At 36.5% G+C, this 23,685-nt stretch overlaps 1 protein-coding gene across 2 annotated transcripts in view; it reads left to right on the top strand.

Moving 5' to 3' along the window:
* The window catches only part of LOC149409833 (polyamine-transporting ATPase 13A3-like), a 56,282-nt gene extending 32,893 nt beyond the window's left edge, over positions 1 to 23,389 (top strand). For both annotated transcript variants that reach the window (XM_089649269.1, XM_089649268.1), the window contains exons 9-19: positions 930 to 1,065; positions 5,243 to 5,408; positions 6,378 to 6,578; positions 6,788 to 7,228; positions 9,951 to 10,079; positions 10,979 to 11,132; positions 12,730 to 12,972; positions 13,490 to 13,641; positions 14,281 to 14,446; positions 15,649 to 15,816; positions 17,411 to 23,389. In XM_089649269.1, coding sequence (XP_089505395.1) covers positions 930 to 1,065; positions 5,243 to 5,408; positions 6,378 to 6,578; positions 6,788 to 7,228; positions 9,951 to 10,079; positions 10,979 to 11,132; positions 12,730 to 12,972; positions 13,490 to 13,641; positions 14,281 to 14,446; positions 15,649 to 15,816; positions 17,411 to 18,420 — 2,966 coding nt within the window. In that variant the 3' untranslated portion in view covers positions 18,421 to 23,389. The remainder of the gene's footprint in view (positions 1 to 929; positions 1,066 to 5,242; positions 5,409 to 6,377; positions 6,579 to 6,787; positions 7,229 to 9,950; positions 10,080 to 10,978; positions 11,133 to 12,729; positions 12,973 to 13,489; positions 13,642 to 14,280; positions 14,447 to 15,648; positions 15,817 to 17,410) is intronic.
* Positions 23,390 to 23,685: the final 296 nt, after the last annotated feature.

Below are 23,685 nucleotides of genomic sequence, written 5' to 3'. Positions count from 1 at the left end.
GTTTAAATTTCAGATTCATTTATTATTTTTTTTATTTTAGTTTGAGTGACGATTTCCACTCCTCTAATTCAAGTTCGAGTAAGAGTAGCTCTGATGAGAGTGATGTCAGTGATGTCATACCTGTGTTTCCCACCCGCAGGATGCGAATTTCCAGTAATTCTTCGGATCGTGACCAAGAAATGGAGAGTAACACCGGAAATTACTCATTTTCAAATGTACCTCCCGGAACCAATTTTTCTACCGAAAATTCTCATTTTTTCGAAACGCCTAGACTTCGGGATCCTCCTCCGCGTGATTCTAAACCAATATCATATTTTGATTTATCGAAATCCTTTAAAATTCAAAGAATTTATGGGGTTTTAAAAAAATATATAGTTTCATAAAAAATAATGTTTTTTTGGTGGCATTTTACAAGCAAATGTATGAATTTTTTGGCACTCAAACGGTTAAATACATCTATTTGAATTACACTTTTGTTTTCAATAGTGAATGAATGCAAATCTTGGATGCGGAAATTAACCCACTTCCCGACATCCGATGGAGCTGAAACTCGAAAGATAAACTTGTTGTGGGTGACATTTCATTCTTTCAACTTTTAGTGGCAATCACATACACACGCGAACATATACGCATATCTCTGCAATCGGACGACATTACTGCAGTTAATATACGAAATACATGTCGGTCTTACCTGCTCGACATCTGGCAAGGTCAGTAGTGCGGTTGATTTAGGTTCCTAGGACGGAAGGTTCAATCCTTCAAAAGATTTTTTTCACAGATAAAATAAATAAGTGACGAAACGACAAGCTAGAAAAATATTAAAATTGAGTCAAGTGCAATTGCGTTCACTGACATTGACGTGTACAAACGTTAAATATCAAAACATTCAAGCAGTTAAACGTTATCACTTACCAATATTATTGTTACAGGAGAGTCCGTGCCCGTAACCAAGACGGCCCTACCACGTCTAAACAGATTATATGACCTCAAGGAGGACTCTAGCCATACCCTGTACTGCGGTACCAAGGTCATTCAGACCAGGTATTACAACAACGAGTCCGTCAAGTAAGTCCCACAATCATTAAACATATGCTTCGATAATGCTTCAATTATGCCTAGGCGATTGTCTAGGACAGGGTGGCCACAGACCTGGAAAACCGGGAAAACCGGGAATTATCAGGGAATTTTACCTAACCGGGAATTATCAGGGAAATGTCAGGGAATTTTAAAATATTCTTAAAATATCAGGGAATTCCAAAAATAAAACGAAATTCGTTATTTACGATTTGTGAAGTCCCAAAGTTGTGTTTTATTACTTTTACTTGCGGCGTGTGTAACAAAAGATATGCCGACAAAGACAACTAGATAAGTAGGTATTTTTTTATTATTATTTTCGTAAATAGCCCTTGCAACACAATCATGTCGTAAACCCCCCGCCTTGGTTTTTCCCCTATAGGTACTATGTAGGTGCGAAATCTGTAAAGAAAAAGCTAGCAAAGTTACGACAAAGTGTCAAAAGGGTCGGACACCCAGTACGGTCGTAATAAAATTTAAAGATCATCATTATCAACATTTTTACAAAGTGTCAATACAGTAGAACCTCGGAAATCCACGGGACATCAAAAATCAAATTTAAATTCGTATTGATACCAATTATTTCTTTATTTTCGCGGCCGATTACCGTAGCGGCGGGCCCTTTAAATTCAGATATTCGCTATAAATTCGTAAATATGCTATATATTTACGCGTAAATCGAGATTTCGCTGCCGATTTCGGTCGCGGCCTACCCTTTAAATTGAGATATTCGTAAAAATACGATATATTTCCGCGTAAATCGAGATTTCGCGGTAATTTTCCGTCGCAGTCGGCCCATTATTTCAAATATCTGAATTTAAATTCGTAAAAATACGATATATTTCCGCGTTAAACGAGCATTCGCGGTTGTATTACGTCGCGGCCGGCTCTTAAAATTCAGATTCGAAAATAATTAGCAAAAATACGTTATATTTCCGTGTAAATCGAGAATGCGCGGCCGATTTCCGTCGCGGCCGACCCTTTAAATTAAGATATTTGATGTAAATTCGTAAAAATATGAAATATTTCCGCGTAAATCGAATTTTATCGGCAGTTTTTCGTCGCGGCCGGCCTTTTAAGTTCAGATATTTGAAGTAAATTCGTAAAAATATGTCATATTTCGACGTGAATCGAAATTTTTCGGCCGATTTTTTAACTCGGATATTCGAAGTAAAGTTAGTAAAAATACGATATATTTCCGCGTAAATTGAAATTTCGCGTCCGATTTCCGTCGCGGCGGGCCCTTTAAAAATCAGATATTCGAAATAAATTCGTAAAAATACGATATATTTACGCGTAAATCGAGATTTTGCGGCCGATTTCCGTCGCAGCGGGCCATTTAAATTCAAATATTCGAAATAAATTCGTAAATATACGATACATTTACGCGTAAATCGAAATTTCGCAGCCGACCCTTTTAATACAGATATTTGGTGTAAACTCGTAAAACTACGACATATTTCTGCGTAAAACGTATTTTCTCGGCCCTTCAAACTCGGATATTCGAAATAAAACAACATTCCAGTGTAAATCGATTCAGATTTACAAAATAATAATACTAATTGGGACGATGTATAACTACGCAAAAATACATTTTTCGGCGTTTTACCGCCACGGCTGACTTTTAGATTCAGATTTACGAAATATTATGATTTATTTTCGCAAAAATCAATTTTTTTCGAATTTCACGAACAAATGTTCGTGCGCGGACAAAAATAAAATTCCAATTACGAATTAACGAATTTCGAATTAAAAAAATTTTTGTATGAAAAAATTTTTCTGCGGAAATTTTTTTGGCGAAAATTTCGAATTACGCGTTTTTTCGAATTATCGGGGTTCTACTGTACTTAATTTTGTTTATTTGTCTATTTTTGTCTGGTCTTTTCATTTGTACACAAATTGTCTTCAGGCGAAATATCATAAATTTGTAATAAGTGTATTTTGTTTTGAATAGATCATTGTGGTGCAAGGAAATAATAAATGCTTTAGATGAAGGAATTCCCTTTATTTATGTATCTGTTCTAATTTTCTGGCGTAGATGAAAATCGTGTTTCAAAAATAAAATTTTGAACGATATGTCCTTATACCAAATAAAACATATCAGGGAAAAATATAGAAACTGCCCTGGAAAACCTGGAATTATCAGGGAATTTTGAAATCCGTTTTTTGTGGCCACCCTGTAGGACCTTCTGGCGGATGCACGTAATGTACCTAGTCAAACTCGCAATTGTATTGACGTGGGTAGTTAGTTCGGACGTCGCAGCGGCAAGTAGATAGTAGGTAGCAGGTACGTATTTACATTACGCGATTAATTATGCTTCGCAAACCTTCTAGAGAATTCGTGGCCCATGCATTTTGCTGTCCGTCTTTCTGGAACATTCTAGGAGCTTCGATCGCTACACTAATTTCGGTTGTCGGTGCGTGCATGCGTGATGCAAAATACATATTCTTGTGTATTGCGTAAAATTATTCAAGCTCAATGAACTTTTACTTTTCAAAATCGGAACTGTTAAAAAAGCACGATAAGTAGGTACCAAAATTAAATTATTTTAAAACTGTTATATTTTGCCTTTGTTAGAATTCAACGACAGTACAATTCTCCCTTCTGGAACCCACATTATAATATCCACATATAAGCTATTGAAAGAATACTAAAAACATTCTAAAATGGATATTTCAGCAATTTTGTTGAACTGCAGAAAAACATCTTTTAAATTATTTGAATATGACTAAATTATCTGACAGAAGGATTTTCACTGACTTGGTATTTCTATATAAAATTCTAAATTATGCATTTGTTAGTCCAGAATTGCTTGCACTGATAAGCTTTCGGATTCCACTACGTAATACTAGAAGTCGGGATTTATTTCAGTTTAGAAATTTTGGTACTAACTACCCAGAACTACCTATATGCATCCTAATTGCCCAGAATACTTATGGAGGGAAATAATTATACCGAGTCAGTGGACATCTTTAATTTATCACTTATTATACAAAATATTGTTACGGATGCAGTTTAGTTACCTATAATATATAGGGTTTTCCAATAAGAGGTGTTATTTTGAATATAAATTAAGGCATTAATGATTTTTTAAGGCCGGAATTGGATGGTATTGATCTGGACAACGTTTACTTTCAACAAGACGGCGCTACGTGCTACACAAGGAACGAAACCATTGATCCTTTACGGCAAAAGTTTCCGGACCGTGTTATCTCTCGAAGAGGTGATCACAATTGGCCACCGTGATCTTGTGATTTAACACCTTGCGACTTCTTCCTTTGGGGTCACGTGAAAGAGAAGGTCTACGCCAACAGCCCAGCGTCGATTCAAGACCTCAAAGATGGAATTCGTAAGGCTATCGAGGACATAAGGCAGCCACTTTGTGATTTGGTTATGGAAAATTTCATGAAAAGGATATGGTCCTGTAGGCGTGGTCGGGGTGGTCATTTGACTGATGTTATTTTTGACTATTTACGGCATACCTTTCTCTTTATAATGAAATAAATATTTGATCATTTATATTAAAAAATGGCATTTTTCTTTGAATATCAAAATAACACCTCTTATTGGAAAAACCCTATACATGTACTGTTTTAGTATATAATTTTTACTATTCATATGAAAAAGCCCCTAAAAGGGCGTTAATAAATTAATAGATAATAATTCTAAATTTGAAATTTGCCGCCAGCCAGTGGGTCGCAGACCGTCGTTAGATGTGGACCCCTCGCACGTTTTTTTAGCATCTGCCGATGGTTTTTTCATGTTTTTAGCGATTAAATTACAATTATTATCACTTTTGATATAAAACATAATAAACATAAGCGATTAGCTATGAATATTAATATTTTTCCGATATTAAATCGCTTATTTTGAGATGTGTATTGACTACACAGCACCGGAACGCGTGGATTTTTTTAGCACAGTAAGGGAAAGGTTAACCACAGAAAAATGAAAATGTGTACCTATATGAAACTAAAGGTTCCAACCGCAATTTGGAAATTAATTATTGATTATTTTTATATGAAACGTGAGGTGACAGTAATGTTTATAGTAAATTTGTCTAATGTCTAAGAAGTATAACGGTCAATTTGCCAAAGAAAAGGTCAATATTTAATGTTATATTTCTTTTTAATATTTAATTTAATTGCTTACATGTGTGAATTTCAGGGCGGTAGTGCTCCGATCCGGTTTCCAGACCACCAAGGGCCAACTTATCCGATCCATCATGTACCCATTGCCGGCCGACTTCAAGTTTGATCGGGACTCTTACAAGTTCATCATCATTCTCACCTTCCTGTCTATGCTCGGACTCATCTACACCATCGTGCTTAAGGTAAGAGTATTATCGCATCGTGAGAATTAAACAATATGTTTGTTATGGATGTCAGAAACTATAATGTACATTTAATTCCAGTGTGCCATATTTAACTACCGGGTACGTAAGATTTGCACCCGTCATTTTACTAGAGTTGCTTATACAGTCAACACTGGCAACAGTGGAAGAATGGTGTGAAGAAACAGGGCTGTCGGTCAACCCAGACAAGACAGAACTAGTAATCTTTACTCGCAAAAGGAAATTGGAGGGATGGAGCGATCCAACCTTCTTTGGACAGGAGTTTGAACCCTCAGACACGGTTAAGTACCTCGGAGTCATCATAGATGCCAAACTGAGCTGGAACAACCATGTGGAAACTGTAGGCAAAAAGGCATATGTGCTCTAATGTGGGCAACTAAGCGAATCTGCAGCAGAACGTGGGGACTCAAATCTAAAATGATGCGATGGCTGTATACAGCCGTTGTAAAATCAAGAATCATGCATGCAGCCTTGGTCTGTGGAGGAGAACAATACTGAAAACAGTGATGGTCACACTCAACCACATACAGGGACTTGCATGCAGAGGAATCACAGGAGCCTTGCGAACCACTCCAATACTAGCCATGGGAGTGCTGCTGAATCTACCCCCACTAAACTTAGAAATAGAGGGGGCGGCGATGGCGGCAGCCTACAGGTTCCAATGCAAAGGTGAATGGAGAGGCAAGTGTCCCAAAAACAGTCATACGGAGATCGGAACAAGACTGAGGGCGATTAGTCCAACAGCTGGAATGAGGAAGGACGGCAAACAAGCTGAACACTACTCTGCGTAAGGCTCAGGCATCGCCGGGGACTTCAGCTACAAAATAAATAGAAAAATATCTTCATTTTTCTTTATTTTACCTTTTTAGTAAAATTAGGGAGAATAAATTACTTTCTGAATATTAGTAGCTGTTCTGGAAAAATAATTTTGATTTATTTGACTTGCAGTCGGGAAGGAGCGTGTCCATATCGGACATCATTATCAAGTCCCTGGATATCCTGACCATCGTGGTGCCGCCAGCACTGCCCGCCGCCATGACCGTGGGTCGCCTGTACGCCATCTCGCGACTGCGGCGCGCCAACGTTTTCTGCATCAACCCGCGTGTCATCAATGTTTGCGGCAGTATCGGATGCGTGTGCTTCGATAAGGTATTTACAGACATTCTTATATACATCCGTCATCAAGTCCTGGACATCCTTACTTTGGGTCACCATTGCGCGCTGATTGTCGACAATGAATGTGATGACCTAAGCAACGTCTTCACTGCCAGTCACTTACTATTTGCGGTCATTATTGATTTCCTTAATTTAATCTGCCTTAAATTTATTATAATTTTTCCCTCCTTTAAATATTTCAGACCGGAACCTTGACTGAAGATGGCTTGGACATGTGGGGTGTTGTCCCGATTGTGAACACCAAAAGAAAACTAAAAAAAACACCTACAAAATCATCAACAAAGTCACTGAATCCCAAACTTCATCAAAACAACATGTCCTCAGAAATGAACAGCTCAACAGAAATGCTTGACGTCGTCAACTTCAAAGGAAACAAGAAGACTGACAGATCTGATGAAAACCTGCATTCAGCATACACCAACGATAGTTTTGACACGGGCGATGAAGAATGTGATGATGCTATGGGCGATGTAGGTTATGACCTTGTTGACATCACCCTGGGGGAGCCCGTCAAGGATCCTAGAACATTGGACGATGAAGATCTGCTCAAAATCGGGATGAATGTTTGTCACAGCTTGACGATTTTGGACGGACAGCTGACGGGCGATCCTTTGGACGTTAAGGTAAAATTTTATTTAGAGTGTGTTTTTTTATTCCTGTCCAAATAAATCGATATGTGTTCGGAAGAATTGATCAATACATAAATTAAAATCCAAATTATCTTTCATATGGCGCATAGCTCTCTTAACCCCTCCGACTTTTCGCGAACTTGAAGCTAAGATGTCTTTACCGAAATGTCAATTTCACGAAAACGTTGTGTTATTACCGCCTCACAATCAAAGCTCTATAAATGAAACATTACTGAACGGAGCCGAATAGTAAAAACTGTTTTAGAAAGGTTACAAAATAGGCTTTCAAATTGTTGTATCATAAATAAATATTAACATTTGTAAATATTTAAATTTAGAATGGAAACATGAAAAAATTGTAAAAATGACTCACCTGTAATGTTTTATGTAAAAACGATACTAAAATCACGGATAATGTAAAAAAAAAACACTTATTTCATCGTACAAATGTACAATAAACAATTCTGTCACTTCACTTTTTGACCATTTCATACAAAATATATTTTTAAAAAAATAATTAAACTTGCGAGGCGGGTCGGCACGTCAAACGGCTTTCTTGGCGTCGTTTTACGATTTGGCGGGTAAAATTTGCTTCCACTGAGTAGGTCTTTTTACGGGTTTCTATGGATAACTTTGAATAGAGATGTGAAGCTTCATTCAATACGAATATTCTACTTTTTGTTTTAGGGATGTCACTAGAAGAATAACGGAGTTATGACGATTTTTGTGGAAACACACGCGTTGACGTGTAAACACGCTTATTGTACTTGACTGCTATCGTTATTTTATCGTGTATATCTGCTTACGTTGCTGACCGGTTAAGGCGAAGCAATGCCAAATCACTATTTTGATTAATCTTTATAACGAATTGGTGTACATTATGAAAACCAAAAAATATGCTCTAGTTAAATTGAAGGTTTTCCTATCGCTTAGCTTGAGTAGAATACAAATAAAAAGTTAAATTACTCATTAAAAAATATAAATGCAAACTTCTACAAAAAATATTTTTTCAATAGAAATGTATGAACGCGTAAAGGAAACAACTTTAAAAAAATACAGTTTTATAGCTAAGATTATCTGTGACAGTTTCACTTCTTTGCTTTCTTATAAAATTATTTAAAAAATAAGTAAAAACCAGTTTTTTGCTTGAAATCGAACGTTTCTAGACTCCGTTTGTCAAGCCCTTTTGATGCCTATTACTTGCGATAAATGGTATACCAAGAATATACGCATTTATGGCTTGCAGCTTCCTCTTAACCTTTTCACAGCATTCTCGAAGCACACAAAATATAACTCGGCACTTGTAACTCATTTTTTTAAACTGTTGTAACCCATTATTTCTTGACAGATTTATGAATTGCATATCTTCAAAGGTTTATTAATTCTCTCGAATTTTGTTGAAACACATAAATAAACAATAAGACGCGGGATACGGCTATAATATTAGGAACAATGATGTGCATAACGAAAAATCATGCATCACAAAAATAAGAATATTTTATTGAAGAAGAAGATAATACTAACAAATCTAAATGAAACATGAAACAGAACAAGACACAGAAAAATAAAAAGGTAACAGTCTCAACTGGGAATCGAACCCAAGATCTCTGTCTTACCGGACAATGCCTCTAACCGCTCTGCTATTGGGACAATTATTTTACGCAAATAATTAGGGCAGCTCTCTCAGTTAGTTTCTATCCATATTGAGTAGTTTCCATAGACATTTAAATTGACAGACTTGCCCTAACATGAAATCTGGTTATCATTTCTATGTTCTGGGGGCAATCCACTTGACCATATTTTTGACACCAGGAGATACATTGTCCACCAAAGAGCGCACCTTGAAATAACCAGACCATGCAGAGAAAAGTAAAGTTCGCCAAAGAAAAAGTGTCTAACTAAGTGTAATTATGGTTTCCCATAATTCGCAGCTCGGCTCGCGGAAATTTTGTCCTGTTTATACGTAGCATAACAAAATATTAAATTTTGGAAATAAGTCTGAACCTTTGGTTACCCTATTTACGATTTGTAGTCAAGTTTTTTACACAACCAGAAATTTACAAAAGGACCAGTAATTCATAAGTAGATATTATTTTCGAGGACCAAATGGTGATATTACAATGCGAGTTGCTTGTATACTATTCGTTTATTGACAAATCACCGAAAGTAGGACTGACACGCTCCGAGCAAGTTGGTTTGTTCCCGTTTCCCTGATTGGCTCGCCTATCATTTTGAATGTCTGTATATTTTTCTGGTTTATGAACTTTACTGGAAACACTTGGAGCGTATTTTAACTTTTTTATTTTGAATCACAAAACATGCTTTTTATAATATCAACGTTGACAATAACAATTTATTGATAACGGGCCCGACCCTTGTACAGATAAAAACTGTTTACTGTCATAAATTTCTGAAGGAAAGAACACTTTTTGACTGGTAACAGTCCCTTTATAGGATAAAATACTAAACCATTGACAGACAGGAAATACACAATGAAAAAGAAGCAACTGTTTATCGACATGGTTAGAGCTCTAGAACGTTAGTGCAGATTCACACCATTTCTAATAATCAATTATTCAAACAATCCATAGATGGCGACTGTATCCAGAATTATTAAGAACTTATCATTTACAAAATTAAACAATGTCTACGGTAGTTACATTTTGTTTCATTAATCAGCGTTATAAAATTGAATGTAATTTTTTTTTACTTCCAGATGTTTGAGTCCACCGGTTGGATTCTTGAAGAACCCACAGTTCCAGATACTTCCAAATTTGATCTTCTCGTACCAACCCTAGTAAAATCTGCCCCACACATGAGTGGCTATGATTCTTCTCTCTCTCAGGTAAATACTCCAAGGGAGATTCCATGTTTGAAGAGATCTTTATCACATTCCCTCATTGCTGAGGAACATGACCGCTACTGCAATTCTTCTTTGATCAAGTTCTTCAATGATCCGCTGAAAGTTCTTTAATGACCCGATGAATGTTCTTCCAATGATCCAATGCATGTTCTTCAATGTTCCATTTAACTCTTTGCACGCGGCCGTATCAACTGTCGTTACGGCAAAAAGTCTATACTCACACGCGGCTGTATCAACAGTTGATACAAAAACTTTGACGGCCGATATTCCAGCGCTCTTTCGTCATAAATGTATTTCTTGCTAACTTGGATATTTGTAGAACTATCACGATGCTGACATCTACAAGAATTTCTCAAAAATAAAATTGTATTTCATAAAAAAAGATCCATAATCAAGTGCGCCTCTTCGCGCCTTTTAGTCCATTAGTTTACATTTTTGTCAACGGATGGCGTTAGTACTAGTATGTCATTCACAACTTTTCATTACTAAAAATGATAAGTGTTCATGGTGTCCCACTTGTGTCTATCAACGCAGTGGCCTAAGTACACACACGCCGAGTAAATGGCGGGACCACATTCAAAAGATGCGGTACGTCTTTGTATGAAATTTTATGTTTTTGTTTTTATAAACATCTAAGAGTGTTGACACACGAGGATTTGTTTTCACATTGTGGAGAATAATCTGTTCTGTCTATATAGTCCAATAAATCATGCCAGAATGCTATAATTTGACATTTAATTGCGTTCATAGGTATTTGAAAATATGTACCGCGTACGGGTATAGATAAAACGGAGCAAATTAACGCGTTCAGAAGGTTAATGATCTTAAATGATCCAACGAATGTACTTCAATGATCCAATGAATGTTCTTCAATATTCCAGCCTTACCAGGAGTGGGGCATAGTCCACCAGTACCAGTTCAGCTCGTCCCTGCAGCGCTGCAGCGTCATCTGCCGCTCCGTACACTCGGACCACTACATGGTCTTCTGCAAGGGATCCCCCGAGATGATCGCAGCGTTATCATTGCCGGAGACAGGTTGGTAGTGGGAATTAGGCATTGTGAAGATAAGAACTTTGTGTGTATACTATTGTAGGTACCGATACCCAATTCTTTAAAAATTATATTTCATCATTTTTGAAGATCTTAGTGATGGAGCCGTAAACTCTTTGGCTCTGGGTCCAAAGGCGACGTACTAATTTATTTAGTCTCAACTGCTCCCAACCGTCTGGAGCCACCAAGATTATGGCATCCCCAATTGGGATATGTTCTGGGAGGGGAAGGAGATGGGGAAGAGGATGGTGGGGATTGTACCTGACTCTTCAGATTGTCACATATTATAACAAGTTGGGTGTCAAAACGCAACGTTGGGCGCTAAATGAAACAGATAATGGTGTTACACACTCATTGGGCTCTAAAATGTTACATATATAGTATGTAACATGTTAGGTGTCAAATATCACATATTTTAGTGTAGTGGGTGTAGAGCATGATGATCTCTTCGAAATGATTATGGGATGATAGATTCATGAATAAGAAAATTTCTAGTTCTTAAATTAAATTATTTAATGAACTTAAAATACATGAGTATAACTAATAAATTTATAACTACGACAAGTAACGGAAGTGCAGCGATTGTAGTCTTGAAGCTCTTTGTCTCAATTCTCGGCTTCCTCCTCTGTGTGTCTGAAAGGTCCGTTCTGAAATCATCCACAACTCGATGTGTCATTTCCAAAAAGTTGCTACGTCATTACCAAAAAACTTGCTGCATCATCCCAATCACCGTAGTGCGGAATAGCGAAGTCGTCAAGAACAATCCATCTTTTAAGCTTGCTCCCCAAGGAGCCTCCGAGGAGTTCCCCCCTTCGGGGCGCTCGCACTGGAGGGCTGCGCCACTTGCTCATCTCTCTTTATTTAAAATTTCCTGAATGACTCGGTTCGCTTGTGACGAGGTTATATGTAACTTAACGTTCGGACGCCTTCGGCAAACTCCGGCTAGTGTTGGGATAGCTTCGTGGGATGTGCCGTTGTATGTCGATTGAATAATAACCCACACGTTACAAGATCTAGTCACCAAGCATGGCCAAAGACATTTCAATTCTGGATGGTGGTCATACTAAAATACACTCTGGAACGTGCCGCAAATATACTATATATTATTTTAAATAAGTAAATTGTGAAATAACATAAATTATTCAAATTAAATTTCTTAGCTTGCTAATCGGAGCCTTACCCCTCGACCATGGAGGCTGTCAGAATAGGCCCCGAAAAATAATATATTTACGCTACCTTCCAGAGTGCTAAGATATTCAAGTATCGCCCTTGCAAAAGGCTACTGTTCAGATTTCAAACGTTGCTTGAATTGGTTTTAACAGTGTTTGGTAATTGGATATGGAGAGTCTGGTATTTTCCAACCTTGCTCTAGCCCATCTCCTTCCTCTCTCCTTCTGAGGCTGCGCTCAGAACATACTTTAAATCGGGGATGCCACAGTCCCACAGACTGTGGGCATTCAGGAGCAGTTGGGACTATTGTGCAGTATTCACACTAGAAAATCTATGTTGGAATGTTATTAATTAAATTTCCACACATCCATCTTTACCTAACCTAACCTAACTTATATGTCATTAATTACAGTTCCAGAAAACCTAAAGTCAACGCTTCGTCACTACACGCGCCAGGGTTACCGTGTTTTGGCCCTGGCCTGCAGGAAGTTAGAAGAAGAGGGTATCCTGAAGATACAGCGGCTGCACAGGGAGAGTGCCGAGTGCCGGCTCACCTTCCTCGGCTTGGTGGTGCTGGAGAACCGGCTCAAACCGGAGACGCTGCCGGTCATCAAGGAGCTGATCGGAGCTGATATCAAAGTGGTGATGATCACAGGTGAATGATGCTCTATTATATATATATTTTTTTTTAAGAAATACTAAACATTCCCAGATTGATCAATTCCAGTTAAAGCTTGTCCTAAAAATATTAATAAATTAAATAGCGTATGTCCGTACTAGATATTAGCGTTACCTTATGAAAAAAAACATTATTCAGTTTTTATTATTTTATGATAAACTAACGTTTATAAGACTAGGTTTTATGCATAGCATAAAGGATAACAAATAATTATAAGCAATAATTAGTCATCCGAAATACTAATACAAATTGAAAATATTTACGGAGTAAAAATAAATCAATTTCAATTCCCGTTGGCGGCATTTATTTTTACTCGGGAGATATTTTCAATTTGTACTAGTATTTCAGATGACTAATTATTGCTTATAATTATTTATTATTCAGTTTGGTCAAGTATCATGGCTTCGAATCCAAATTTAAGTTTCATCTTAAAATGGCCTCACAGCCGTTCCCCTTAATATAATCACTTATATATAATGTCTGCTTCTTCCAGGCGATAATCTCGACACGGCGGTATCGGTGGCGACAGAGTGCGGTTTACTGCGTCATGGCGAACGTCTCGTAATGTGCGAGGCCGTCAACTCGGAGGAGAAGGGAGCGCCACCGGAGCTGTACTACACACACACGCTCATCAGCGTGGAGGGGGTTGGTCCTATTCAGTTTCTACCACTTTTCCTACCATTCCACTTCCGCGTCTAACATTCTTCTTGTACTCCTTTCTTCACTCATCCAAACAAGTTCATCTCTTCTATGCCAGACTTGTTTACTAGTAGTATACACGTGTTGCTGTGAGACTTCCAGAACCTTCTAGACTCACTGACACACTCCGACACTCAATTTGGAACCTTGTAGAACCTTCTTGAACTTTTCTTTCTTCCAGAACCTTCTAGAGCATTCGAGAACCTTCATGATCTTTCTGGAACATTCCAGACTCAGCGACACAGTCGGTGGGCCCATTCTGAAATAATCTGAAGTATTCGCGGCCTTCCCATAACAAAGCACATTTTCGTCACCCACTCCCACCCACGCTCAGCCACCCCCACCAAACTCAAAAAATATATATTAGATTTATATTATACTCTCAAATGAGCTTTTACATAATACATTTTAAAAAACGTACGTACGTTTTGGTGTGTTTCCTGGCTGTATGGTATCAATGACGCAAGATCATTGGAGGATCATCCGTTGAAATACCTTTAGACCAAGAACATTGTTTCCATCTGACGTCTGTGTGACATTGGAACATAAATAAATTGTACTAATTTCTGTGCTTTCTGTCAACAGTTGAAACAGTCCAATGCCGACCCGTCCAACGTCCCGTCGCTGACCAGGATAAACTGCTCCTCCGACCTGTGGCCCCCGCCCTCTGCCAGCTCTTCGTCATTCTCTATCCCATCCTCGGAACTGGGGCACAGTGGCACTGAGGAGTCGGTTCCTGCTAGTACTACAGGTATTTTTATTGATCATTTTTATGATACGGGAATGAATAAGGAAGACTGTATCGATGAAAATATTAATATTACATATTAAGAATATAGCATTTAGTATTAAGTGTGACTATTAAGTATGTAGTATTTCGTGTGTAGTATTAAGTATGTTTTTTATTTTTATTTTATTTAATACATGTTACATTGTTTTGAAATTTACATAAAGTAGATATAATGAATCACCATACTAGGCGGCTGCCTGTTTCATGGTGACCAATTGAGTGTTATTACTTTGTATGAAATATGAAATTAGTGTAAACATATGAAATTAGTAACTATAGATGAAGCTAAAATTTTGGAAAAATTGTAATAAAAAGTAGAAGATAGAAATTAGAAAGGAGAAAGAAGTAAATTAGCATTAGATTGTAAAAATGTACATAATTATATATATAATTTTTAATATGTGTGCATGCAAGCACACATGTGTATATAGCAGCAGACATACCTATATAATATAACAACACATGTATACATACACCCATATGACGCATCCTCACGCATATAAACAATATATACACCTCTATCTGAGTACTTGGAATAGGCTACTAACACTATAACAATCACACATCAAAAAAATCCCCGAGCGCTTTCCTGAAACTGTCGTATTTGGCTATTGATTTTATTTCTAACGTTAAATTATTGAATATTTTTGGAGCAAGAAAGTTAAATTGTCTTTGTGCCATTGAGGTTTTTATTGGGGGAATAGTATAATTGGATTTGTTGGAATATCTTGTATTATGGGTCGATTCAAAAATATTTTTTTTCGTATGTTTGAATTTATAGTAGGAGGATATGTTTTTGACGTATAAGGATTTTATGTTGAGTACTTTGAAGTCGTTAAATAAGTCCTTCGTGGGGTGAATATAGTGTACTTTGTAAATAGTCCGCATTATCAATTTTTGAGCTTTAATTAATGGATCTAATATCGTGTTAGAGCATCCTCCCTATATGTGAATATAGAAAGTTGACAATTTGAATTATATATTATGGAAATTAATTTACAAAGATGAATTGGAATAGGAATGTGGATAAGTGTGAAAGACATGGATAGTGGTATAGTGCTGGTAATTTTGTTTTGTAGGAAGAAGCACTACACGGTATAGTAAACCCAAAAATCACGAATCAAATTCAATGTACAAACTGTAAGTATTTTGTTTATCCTCAGGTTGCAGGACCCGCGTGGCCATGACAGGCACCACGTGGCGCGCCATCCGAGAGCATCACGCGCACCTGCTGCCTAAGATGGTGACGGCTGGAGCCGTGTTTGCTCGCATGAGCTCTGATCAGAAACAGCAGCTGGTGCAGGAGCTGCAGGCCCTCGGCTACTATGTCGGTGAGTACCCCTTCTCCTTACCCTTGCACTTGCCTTTACCCTTACTCTTACTCTTACTCTTATCTTTAAACTTACCCTTACCCATACCCTTACCCATACCCTTACCCTTACCCTTACTCTTACTCTTATCCTTAGACTTACTCTTATCCTTAGACTTACCCTTACCCATACCCTTACCCTTACCTTTACACTTACTCTTATCCTTAGACTTACCCTTACCCAAACCCTTACCCTTACCTTTACCCTTAGACTTACCCATACCCTTAACCTTACCTTTACCCTTACTCTTATCCTTAGACTTACCCTTACCCATACCCTTACCTTTACACTTACTCTTATCCTTTGACTTACCCTTACCCTTAACCTTACCAAACCCTTACTCTTATCCTTATACTTACCCTTACCCATACCCTTACCCTTACCTTTACACTTACTAATATCCTTAGACTTACCTTTACACTTACTCTTATCCTTAGACTTACCCTTACCCATACCCTTACCCTTACCTTTACCCTTACTCTTATCCTTAGACTTACCCTTACCTTTACCCTTACTCTTATACTTAGACTTACCCTTACCCATACCATTACCCTTACCTTTACACTTACTCTTATCCTTAGACTTACCCTTACCCATACCCTTACCTTTACCCTTACTCTTATCCTTAGACTTACCCTTACCCATACCCTTACCCTTACCTTTACCCTTACTCTTATCCTTAGACTTACCCTTACCCTAACTCTGGGGCCGTTCAAGTATTACGTAAGCAGATTTATTACAATTATTTACCCCCTCTTCCCCCTTGTCGCCAAAAGTAAGCAAAGCTCTTACCCCCCCCCTCCCATGCTTACGTAAAAATTGGTACCTATATGCATTTTTCTGTTAATGTATTCTGTTTTTTTAGCTAGTACCTAAACATATTAATTATTTGTGGGAATCCCCGAATATGTATTCGGTTTTCAAACATAGACAATGTGTGGGTTGCCAATGTGTAAAAAAAAAATAACTACTGCTGAGCAGTGCTGACGTAATCACTATCTCGACCCCCCCACCCCCCATGTCATCAAAAATAAGCAAAGCAAAGACCCCCCTGCCCCCCTATAGTGCTTAAATAATACTTGAACGGCCCCTCTTATCCTTAGACTTATCCTTACCCTTACCCTCATATCCTTAAACTTAACACTTCTATGGAAGAGTAGTATTCAAATCTCTTAATATGTTAAAACCTTTACCCTTAATTTTATCCTTACCGTTACCCTTATCCTTAGCCCACTTAGGTGTCTATAGTTGCACTACCTCTGGGGTATCTAGCACTGTTGATCAATAAACGATTTATTGATAACTTGTCATTATTCCCGAGGACTACTGCAGATCACTACCATGTGAACAACAGGTGCACATTAAATAAATTAAAAACACTTAGTCGTTGTGATCTGTTTTTTGTTCGTTGGTGATCTGCAGTCATGCTCGGTAACGATGTCAAGTACCGACATTATCGATAACCTTTATTAATCGAATATGCTAGTAAGCCAGGTAGTGGAACGCATGTGACACAAAAAAACATGACTTTAATATTTATTTTTGTCTCTTCCAGCAATGTGCGGCGATGGCGCTAACGACTGTGGTGCCCTCAAAGCCGCACATGCAGGAATCTCCGTATCCGGTGAGGAGAGCTCCGTCGCGTCGCCCTTCACATCGCGTGATGGGCATGTGGGCTGCGTTCCGCTCATCGTTCGCGAAGGCCGTGCCGCCCTTACCACCTCCTTCGGCATGTTCAAGTTTATGGTAGCCTACTCGCTGGCCGAATTCTTGAGCGTCGCATTCCTGTATTACTTTGACTCAAACTTGACTGATTTTCAATTTTTGTATGTCGATATATTCCTCAGTATAAATTTCGCATTCTTCTTCGGCAAAACCGAAGCTTATCCCGGTAAATTGTGCAAAATTCCACCTGGAATGTCGTTACTGGGTTTTGTCCCTCTAGTTTCGCTAATTTTGCAGTTGTTAATCATAACAATCTTTCAGGTTGCCAGTTTCATGCTATTAACGACGTATTCTTGGTACGTGCCCCATCAGTACGAAGGCGACGAAGCGTACGCATGTCACGAAAACTATGCGATCTTTACCCTGTCTATGTTTCAGTACATAACGCTAGCTATATCGTTTTCGCAAGGAACACCTTACCGTAAATCTATTTTTACGAATTATGTATTCATGTTGAGTCTTTTCATAATGGCGGCGCTTGGAGTGTATATTGTGATGTACCCGGCAGTTTGGTTAGCGAATCTCCTAGAATTGGTGATGCCGCCGGATTATAACTTCCGCCTCATTGTCTTGGGACTCGCTTTCGTCAACTTTGTCTGCAGTCTTTTCGCCGAGAAGTTTATTGTACAGTATTTGATGCAGGCAAAGAAAATGGTGCCGAAATCTCTGCGCGAAAATGCGGGAAGCACGCATAAGAGCATTGAAAAAGAATTAGAAAACCAATCTGATTGGCCCCCGATTTCGGTCAACGGCAGCGCAGATACTTTGAATGTCGTCAGCGATAAAAAAATCCGTAACAATAAATTAAACGGTGGTAAAGTGGACCATATGGTTGGATGACAAACCTACCGACTAGTGAGATTATGTGTAAGAAAAATAAGTATTATAGCGTACAAACGTTTACTGTACGCAGAGTTGTGTATTTATCAAGTTATGTTAGGAACTGTAAAATTGACGCGAGAGCTATTTTTACAGTGTTTTTTCAATGCCGCTTTAGTTGATAGCTGATTGTTTGGAGGAATTTGTGAAGTTTTTCATGAAATGAATCATTTTGAAGATAATATGTGTGAAAAAGAAATCTTTACCTCGGTTGGAATTTTAACTATAAAACTAACAAAACCTTTTTTGTAATTTTTATTTTTTTTATCACGTTAAGAAGAATAGCTGCGCGTTGTTTATTTGTGATTTATATTATGATGCCTAGAGGCAATTAAAGAATTCAATTTTTATCGACAACAATCGACGACAAATATGTATTTTTGCCCTATCTGCAGTGTTAATATTATGAAAAATAAAATTAAACATTGCACAAACAGCGTTTTTTTGGGTACAAATTTTCACTTAAATACAACAAATTTGTGTTTCAACAAAAATCGATCATTTGTGATTTAAATTTACGCCCGTCCAAATGCTATTTAATCATTTTTATTTTATGTTTATATAGTAAAGCGAGCTAAACAAATTTTTTTTAAATAATAATTGTTATTTAAAAAATTAATTTTTTACTGTCTTTTAACTAATAATTTAAAACACAAATTAATAAAGCAGCAAATATCCATTCTAGATATTTGCCTTTCGATTAAAAAATTAACTATTCATTATTGTGGCCTCAAATGAAAAAGGCCGCGCTGCCGTTCCTCTTAACAGGTCACGTAAAATAAATTATCTGCATTAGAAAAATTACGAGAAAAAAATTCACGTGATAAAACGTAAAATATTAGCAGCCGGTTGTATTTTGCTTAGGGTTTAGATATGCTAAAAAAATTTATTGTGTTCATTTATAAGCGTTTGTTTTACGAATCGCTCTAGTTAGGTAATCTTTTCTAAGATTTTACTTACTTTAACTCCCTTTTAACCTATTTTACGGCATTTACCTATCATATGTTTAACCCTAAAAGTATATTCAATCTTACTGTGTTTTTTCTCATGATATTTATTTTCGCTAGTTATTTACGCAAGAAGAAAGAAGTTGCAGTATTTCTTTCGTAACAGGGTTAATATGATAGTGGTATAAAGCAAATCTAACGAACATTGTTACCATTAAAACTTGGCAAACGTTGCGCTATAATTTGGCCTAAACCATGTCCGTGTGCACAATTCGCTGTATCCAACACGGCCTAGCTTGACTTATCCGTAATCCATTTGCTAGAATTATTCCGCTCACCGAACAAGCGGTTTGAAGAATTATCAATATAATAAAGTTCAAGACGTCAGTTACATAAAGGTTTTACTATGATAATATACATATATAATATTAACACTCTTATGTGCTGACTTCAGTTCAGTTTGTATAAATGTTTACATGCATAAAGTCTCAGTAATTAATCATTAAAAAGCTTGATTTTGAATCCATTTAGTATCCATTGTCATTTAAGCATTCCGTTAAGTTAAGGCACATGTTGGGTGCAACCAAATGTCTGACACTTCACTTAAGATTAGTAATATTTTACTTAACTTAACCGTCGATAGAGAAATGTTGGATACAGCTGCCGTAAATGTGACATCTGCTCAAATATTCCTTAAATACGTACGCAAAGTCTTTGATTTTTACCGTAATCTAGATTGTTTTTCAATTGAAATGTAATTTTTAAACCTATCACCTAGAATTTCAGACGAGCGAGAGAATGCGGATGATAGTTGTTGGGATTTTGGGGATTGGTTAACAGGAAAAAAAGTCAACAAATTTGCCGACGGACTATCCGATTTCGTCCGTATTAGATAAAGGAAACGTGTCAGAAGGCTCAGCCGTCCATCGGTCCTTTCAATGAACCACATACGATTCTTTTATCCCTTTCCACAATGTTTCCTTCAAATTCAACGGTTAAATCGAATAAGTCTGTTTTATTAAGTTGGATGAATTTAAAACAATTTATAAATCAAATGTAGTTCTCATTTTCTTTTTAAGTCGCATATATTCAGATCAATCATCTCTTAATTCAAAAATTGACACGGAACCCTATTTCAACTTCGAAATCTTGCGCAAATTAAAAGAAAACGAAAAACCCCAATGGCCATCTTCATTTCTTAGTTTTCTGAGGATTCCAAAATATTCCAAACATCTTTAGAAAACTTCAAAAAAAGGCCCATCCGCATTCTTTAACTTTTTATGCATTCAAATGTACTCCGAACAGTTTCGAAAAACTTGCGCAATCGACTTTTACTATAATACATCTATTTTTAAATGATTTAAAAATATATATATATTGTTTCGCCTGAGGCTTGAACCTTTCTATCCAGGAACTCTGCCAACCTCGCCAAACGCTGGTTGGGTATGTGCAATTTCCACCAAAAGTTAATAGATTGCATTGTCATCGACAACGAGTCCATCTGCCGAGTTTCAGCTCAATCGGATGTCGGGAAGTGGATTAATTTCCGCTTCCAAGATTTGCATTCATTCGTTACTGAAAAAAAATGTGAAATTGAAATACATAGATAATCAATAATAGAACCATCGAAATATCAACTACATACATGTGTGTCTTACAAATTCTGTCATTCTCTCCTATGAGTAATTTCAAATCCAAACTCCCCATCTGTCACCTCGCTTTGAAAGCACAACATCTTGGAAGACAAATTTGGTCCTTGACCAACAAAAGATAAAAAAAAATGCATCTTGCAATCTTTTGATTGCGATATAATTCACTATTTGATAAATGTTTTCGTAACCTAATTTTTTGAAACCAATAATTTTGGTATCGGTGTCATTTTTAACATACACACGCCCTATCCAGGTTTTGTTGGTCGATACCAAGAACCATCTGCATTCTTCGCTACCAGAATTATTGTCAAACGAGATTCCGAAGAATGTATAATCTATTTTATAAGTTTTTAGTTATAATGAAGTGATACCCAAATGATATTGGCAATTCACTACCTACAATGTGCCGATAATCCTTTTAAGAGAGTTCTAGAAAATCTATTTCTCTTTTTTTAATTTTATATTTTTAAATAATTACAATATTATACCTTTAGTTCAGTAAAATTAAGTGTAAAAATTGTGGGTTAGTCTGAAGATGTATTGATATTCCATAATCTGCTGGTCTAACGATAATGAATTGTGTCAGTAATATTCTTAAAGTGACTTCACGTATTCACTATTCATTTTGATTAAAAAAATCATTTTTCAGTTTGGTGGGGTATTTTGGCATCAAATCTAAATATACGTTTTGTGTGAAAAAGAATAAATAGTATTAATTCCTGATGTGTGATAAAAGCAGTATTCATTCAGTGATTAAATCTATTTCAATTAAATTACTTTAACTTAAATTGTTTGTGGTATTTTTTTTCATTTTCTAGATTCTTATTTTCCATGAAGTGGTGAATCATTTTATACAAATAGAACGGCGTCATATGCGCCCCAAGTTGCACCAAACTCTTGTAAGTGTAAATTAACATCATTGGTATGTGTCCCTTATGGTATTTTCAAAACTGAAATTTATTTTTAATATTTTTGAGGCATATACATAAATATGTATTCCTACAGCTTCAGCAATAAAATTATTCACTTAGCAAATTTGTATACCCTTGGACACTAACACCATTCTCCGAATTAACCCTTGAGACGTTGTTGATTTGCACGGATCGAACCTTCTACAAGCTTCCATTTTTTCAAAGACAATAACAAGCAGTATTTCGTTCTCTTTCTGACATAAAAGAAATAATTAATTTTTAGATGAGAGGAAGAGAGATATATCCATTTTAATAATGTGCGGTCGTTCTGGGACAAATATGGTCTTAGGAGAGTATAATGCGCGCACGGCATTTGGGACTGTTTGGGTCTTAGAAGGTCCCAAGGGTTAAGTGGCGATACGTCTAACTAATTTGTATACCCTTGGATACTAGCACCATTCCCCGAATTAAGTGGCGATACGTCTAACTAATTTGTATACCCCTGGATACTAGCACCATTCCTCGAATTAAGTAGCGATACGTCTAACTAATTTGTATACCCTTGGACACTAGCACCATTCCCCAAATTAATTTGCGATATGTCTAACTAATTTGTATACCCTTGGACACTAGCACCATTCCCCAAATTAATTTGCGATATGTCTAACTAATTTGTATACCCTTGGACACTAGCACCATTCCCCAAATTAATTTGCGATATGTCTAACTAATTTGTATACCCTTGGACACTAGCACCATTCCACGAATTATGTGGTGATACATCTAACTAAACAATTGTATGCACTACATATTTTTTGCAATACATCAAATACAAACAGCTTTATTTTCTTTTCTCTTTTATATCAATTTTGCACCATAGATGTCAGATTTTTTTCAAATGTTTTTTTATTATTAGCTTCAATGTACATATTTATATATTTATGTTTGTATCTATAAATAAAATAAAATTTTATATTTTATATTATACTGTACTATATTAAAGTGACTTTAATAGAATATGTATAGTTCTGCTATGAATTTAATATCCTGTCTTAATTATATTAATATCTTCCCTCAACCACTTCAGTAATCATTAAAAAATTGAATGGAAAACAAAACACTTTTTTTATCCACATAAAATAAATTGTATTTATTTTCATCTGATTTGCCACAAGCGGTTTTATATAATTTTGCTATAAATTTAATTTGTCTTATTAGAGGTAGTCTTAAGAAGGACATTCATAATTTGTTAATCATAGAGATGTTATATCTGGCCAGCAAAATTGTTTTCTGTCAAAGATAAAATTTCAATATAAAAAAAAAAATAATTCCTTTGTATTAAGATAGAATTCACATTTCTATGCTTTATCCCTTCAGCGTTTTCCACTCATGACCAAATATTAATACTTTATACTTGTGCCAAATAAAATTCTATTGTGTCGTTTTGTTAAAAACAATTTATGAACCATTTTTGATAGTTATGAAGATTGAAGTTAAAAATTTTAGGAGAGAATTAATACAATGTTTAATGTTAGCAACTGATGTGTATAACTGTATTGTAAAACAGGAATTGAAATGTACTCTTCCAATATAAATTATGGTGCTTTTCTATGCAAGTTGCAAAGTTTATTAAATTTCCAAAAAAACCTTTAAAATATTTTAGCCAAGTAAAATGAACCCAGTATTCTGTACCAATTGAATAGCTTGGGAATAAAT

Source organism: Hesperophylax consimilis, chromosome 29 (genome assembly GCF_061612785.1).
Source record: "Hesperophylax consimilis isolate HC1 chromosome 29, BYU_Hcon_1.0, whole genome shotgun sequence".
Taxonomy (NCBI): Eukaryota; Metazoa; Arthropoda; class Insecta; order Trichoptera; family Limnephilidae; genus Hesperophylax; species Hesperophylax consimilis.
This window is presented reverse-complemented; position numbering and strand designations above follow the sequence as displayed.